Below are 5,056 nucleotides of genomic sequence, written 5' to 3'. Positions count from 1 at the left end.
AGTTGCAAGTGAACATTAATACAAAAGCAGTTTTGATATTTGTTGATGCGGAGAAAGCTTTTGATAATATTTCTTGGAGTTTTATGAAGAAAAATCTTCAGGGGATGGGGGTTGGTCAAGGTTTTGAAAATGATATAGGTTCAATTTATTCAGAACAAAAGGCGAAATTGATAGTTAATAACGTGGTGACAGAAGAATTTAAGATAGAGAAAGGTACACGACAAGGCTGCCCAGTTTCCCCATTGCTTTTTATTTCGGTCCTGGAGGTTTTGCTAAACATGATTAGAAGGGACCATCTGATTAAAGGTATTCAGGTCGGAGCTAAACAGTACAAACTTAAAGCGTTTGCAGATGACTTAGTATTGACATTACAGGAGCCAGAATCTAGTACTAAAAGAGTATTAGAATTGATTCAGGAATTTGGTCAAGTGGCAGGATTTAAGTTGAACAAGTTAAAGACCAAGGTTCTTGAGAAAAATTTAATACCGATTGAGAAAGAGAGGTTTCAGAAGGAGACGGGTTTAACACTAGTTAAGAAAGTAAAATACCTGGGGGTTAACATGACCGCTAAAAACTTAAATTTATTTAAAGATAACTACGAGAAATGTTGGTCAGAAGTGAAAAAGGATCTTGAAATATGGTCAAATTTGAAGCTTTCCTTGTTTGGTCGAATTGCCATTATAAAGATGAATGTATTGCCAAGAATGTTATTTTTATTTCAATCATTGCAAATTTTGGACAAAATGGACTGTTTCAAGAAGTGGCAGAGAGACATTTCTAGATTTGTCTGGCAGGGCAAGAAGCCCAGAATAAAATTTAAAATATTAACTGATGCAAAGGATAGAGGTGGATTTGCCCTGCCAGACCTTAAACTTTATTATGAATCAGCAGCATTTTGCTGGTTGAAAGAATGGCTGCTTCTTGAGAACACAGACATTTTGGATTTAGAAGGTTTCAACAACGTTTTTGGGTGGCATGCATATCTGTGGTATGACAAGGTTAAAGCACACAAAGCATTTAAAAACCATATTGTCAGAAGAGCACTGTTTAATGTCTGGACAAGATATAAAGATTTACTTGAAAATAAAACCCCAAGGTGGCTATCACCGATGGAAGTGAAGGCTCAGAAAAAGCTCAATATGGAGGCCAAATGGCCAAAATATTGGGAGATTTTGGAACAGGAGGGTGACAAACTGAAATGCAGAGTTTTGAGAAACTAAAAGATAAAGTGCGAGATTGGCTTCATTATTATCAAATAAGGGAGGCTTATAACTTGGACAAAAAAATTGGTTTCCAGGTGGAAAAATCAAAACTGGAAACAGAACTGTTAGATTCCAAAACTAAGATATTATCAAGAATGTATAACTTGCTGTTGAAATGGAATACTCAGGATGATACGGTTAAATCTGCTATGATTAAATGGGCACAACATGTTGGACATAACATAATGTTTGCTGACTGGGAACAGTTGTGGACCACAGGTATGAAATTCACGGCATGTAATGCCTTAAGAGAGAATATTATGAAAATGATATACAGGTGGTACATGACCCCAGTCAAGTTTGCAAAAATATATCATTTGCCCGATAATAAGTGTTGGAAATGTAAAGGAAATGAAGGTACATTCTTTCACCTTTGGTGGACGTGCCCAAGGATTAAGGCTTTCTGGGAGATGATATATAATGAAATGAAAAAGGTATTTAAATATACCTTCCTGAAGAAACCAGAGGCCTTTCTCCTGGGCATGGTCGGCCAATTGGTGCCAAAGAAGGACAGAACTTTCTTTATGTATGCAACAACAGCAGCAAGAATTCTCATCGCAAAGTATTGGAAGACACAAGATCTACCCACCTTGGAAGAATGGCAGATGAAAGTGATAGATTATATGGAACTGGCGGAAATGACTGGCAGAATCCGAGACCAGGGAGAAGAGTTGGTGGAAGAAGATTGGAAGAAGTTTAAAGACTATTTGCAGAAACATTGTAAAATTAATGAATGCTAAAATGATGCTGGATTGAAATGAAGTGGCTTTTAGCAATAAGGTTAAAAAGAATATGTAAAAATGGACTGATAACTAGATGAAAATATAAAGTTATAATATGTTAAGATATAGAATTAAGATAAAAACAAAGAGGGAAAGGATTTGCTGAATTAACTATGTGAATTGGAACACAAAAAAGGGAGGTGTGAGGAGGTCAGGAAACAAGTAATTGAAATATAAGATACGAAAAGTTGGATCTGTTTTTAATTGTTCTTTATTCTTTTATGTATTTTGTATTTTCTTTGTATTTTTGTATCTTTTTTCTTTTTCTTTTTCTTTTTCTTTTCTTATCCTGTAACTTTCTTTTGTTTGGAAAATTTCAATAAATATCTTTTCAAAAAAAATAAAAATAATAAAAATAAAGAAATCTTACAGAGTAAACAAAAAATACTTACAAAAATGTATAAATTACTAAATAATATACAAATAGATCAAGAAATCAAAAGTAAGAATATGTTAAAGTGGGAACAAGATTTAGGTTATGAAATTGAATACAAAGATTGGGTTAAATTTTGGACAAAAAATATAAATTTTATGGCTTATCAATTGAAAGAAAATTTCATGAAGAAGCATCATAGATGGTATATGTCGCCAGACAGGTTGGCAAAAATGAAAAAACCGGGTGATAAGTGTTGGAGGTGTAATAGAATGATAGGAACCTTATACCATATGTGGTGGTCATGTCCGGAAATTAAGAAATATTGGAATACAGTGGTACCTCGCAAGAGGAATGCCTCGTAAGATGAAAAACTCGCAAGACGAAAGAGTTTTTTGTTTTTTGAGTTGCTTCGCAAGACAAATTTCCCTATGGGCTTGCTTCGCAAGACAAAAACGTCTTGCAAGTTTGTTTCCTTTTTCGTAAAACCGTTAATACCCAGGGTGCATTGCTTGAAGAGGTGCAGTTGCGACTTGACTTCGAGGAGCAACTCATAGCACGCGGTGTGGTAGCCTTTTTTGAGGTTTTTGAAGACTTTAGTGATTTTTGAAGCTTTTCCAAAACTTCTTTTGCAGCCATTTGGTAAGTTAAACTTTTAAAACTTTTTTGGGGGGGTTTGGATTTTGGGTTGGGGTGTTTGGAATTCAAGGACTTGGTGTTGGGGAGGGGTTTGCAAGAATCTGGAAGCTTGTGTGTTTTTTTCTGCATTTTTATGATTTTTTGTGACCATTGGGCCACTCTGCTGTTTTTTTAAAAAAAATTCTGGGTTTGAATTTCTGTGTGGTGGGTGGCTGGGGGAATAGTTGAGGTTTTTGAAGACTTTGGTGATTTTTAAAGCTTTTCCAAAACTTCTTTTGCAGCCATTTGGTAAGTTAAACTTTTAAAACTTTTTTGGGGGTTTTTGGATTTTGGGTTGGGGTGTTTGGAATTCAAGGACTTGGTGTTGGGGAGGGGTTTGCAAGAATCTGGAAGCTTGTGTGTTTTTTTCCTGCATTTTTATGATTTTTTGTGACCATTGGGCCACTCTGCTGTTGTTAAAAAAAAAAATTTCTGGGTTTGAATTTCTGTGTGGTGGGTGGCTGGGTGCTTTTGAATTTTTTGGATGTGAAGCACTGATTTTTTGGGGGGGGGGTTGCGAAGGTAGGAGCTGTGCTGCCATGGGACCCAAGAAGACTGCTGCTGCAGAGGCCGGCGAGAGGAAGAAGGAGAAGGTTACGCTGGAAATGAAGAAGGAGGTCATCCAGAAGCACGACGGTGGAATGCGTGTGACAGACCTCGCCAGGGAGTACGGGAGGAATCCATCGACCATCGGGACCATCCTGAAGATGAGGGAGAAGATCCTTGCGACTGATGCAGCCAAGGGAGTCACCAGGATTGTGAAGAACCGCCCAGCTGTTCTGGAGGAGGTGGAGAAGTTGCTGCTCATCTGGTTAGAAGAGAAGCAGCGTGCAGGGGACACAGTGACTGAGGCCGTCATTTGTGAGAAGGCCAAGGCCTTGCATGCAGACCTCGTCCGGCAACAGCCAGGAACCTCAGGCGAGCCAGAAGTCTTCAAGGCAAGCAGAGGCTGGTTTGACCGGTTCAAGACAAGATCTGGAATCCACAGCGTGGTCAGGCATGGAGAGGCTGCCAGTTCTGATGTTCCTGCGGCTGAAGACTTTGCAGCGGAGTTCCTGGAGGTTGTGAAGACAGAGGGCTATGTTCCACAGCAGGTCTTCAACTGCGACGAGACCGGGCTGTTTGGGAAGAGGATGCCCAAAAGGACTTGCATCACTCAGGAGGAGGCCAAGTTGCCTGGCCACAAGCCCATGAAGGACTGTCTGACCCTGCTCTTCTGTGCCAACGCAAGCGGCGACCTGAAGATCAAGCCCCTGCTGGTGTACCACTCGGAGAACCCACGGGCCTTCAAGAAACACAAGGTCGACAAGGAGCAGCTGAGTGTCATGTGGCGATCCAACAGTAAGGCTTGGGTCACACGTGTGCTGTTTGTGGACTGGGTCAATCTTGCTTTTGGCCCTGCTGTCAAACAGTACCTGCTGGACAACGACCTGCCGCTGAAGGCTTTGCTTCTGATGGACAATGCTCCTGCTCATTCTAAAGGCCTTGAGGAGGACTTGTTGGAGGAGTTCAGCTTCATCAGCATCATGTTCCTGCCGCCTAACACCACGCCACTGCTCCAGCCGATGGATCAGCAGGTCATCGCCAATTTCAAAAAACTCTACACCAAGGAGCTTTTCAGGCGATGCTTCGAGGTGACTGATTGCACCAACATCACCCTGCGGGAATTCTGGAAGGACCACTTCAACATCATCACCTGCTTGAAGATGATCACCATGGCCTGGAATGGGATCAGCTAGAGAAATCTGAATTGCGCTTGGCGCAGCCTGTGGCTGGACTGTGTGGCACCAAGTGACTCTGATGCACCAGAGTCAACAGTGGTGCAGGACATTGTTTCCTTGGGGAGGACCATGGGCCTGGAGGTCACAGAGGAGGACGTCAGCAAGCTGGTGGAGGAGCACAACCACGAGCTGACCACCCAGGAGCTGGTTGAACTGCAGGCAGAGGCTGTGCAGGAGCAG

At 41.2% G+C, this 5,056-nt stretch overlaps 1 protein-coding gene across 1 annotated transcript; it reads left to right on the top strand.

Moving 5' to 3' along the window:
* Positions 1-3,320: 3,320 nt before the first annotated feature.
* LOC310746483 (tigger transposable element-derived protein 1-like) lies at positions 3,321-4,834 on the top strand (the record flags this gene model as incomplete). The annotated part of the gene is made up of 2 exons (XM_083580261.1): positions 3,321-3,344; positions 3,618-4,834. The coding sequence occupies exon 2, from the start codon at positions 3,635-3,637 to the stop codon at positions 4,832-4,834; it is 1,200 nt and encodes a 399-aa protein (XP_083436387.1). The 5' UTR covers positions 3,321-3,344; positions 3,618-3,634.
* Between the last annotated feature and the right edge of the window lie 222 nt (positions 4,835-5,056).

The sequence above is a fragment of the Podarcis filfolensis genome (genome assembly GCF_964270895.1).
Source record: "Podarcis filfolensis genome assembly, chromosome: 1".
NCBI lineage: Eukaryota > Metazoa > Chordata > Lepidosauria > Squamata > Lacertidae > Podarcis > Podarcis filfolensis.
This window is presented reverse-complemented; position numbering and strand designations above follow the sequence as displayed.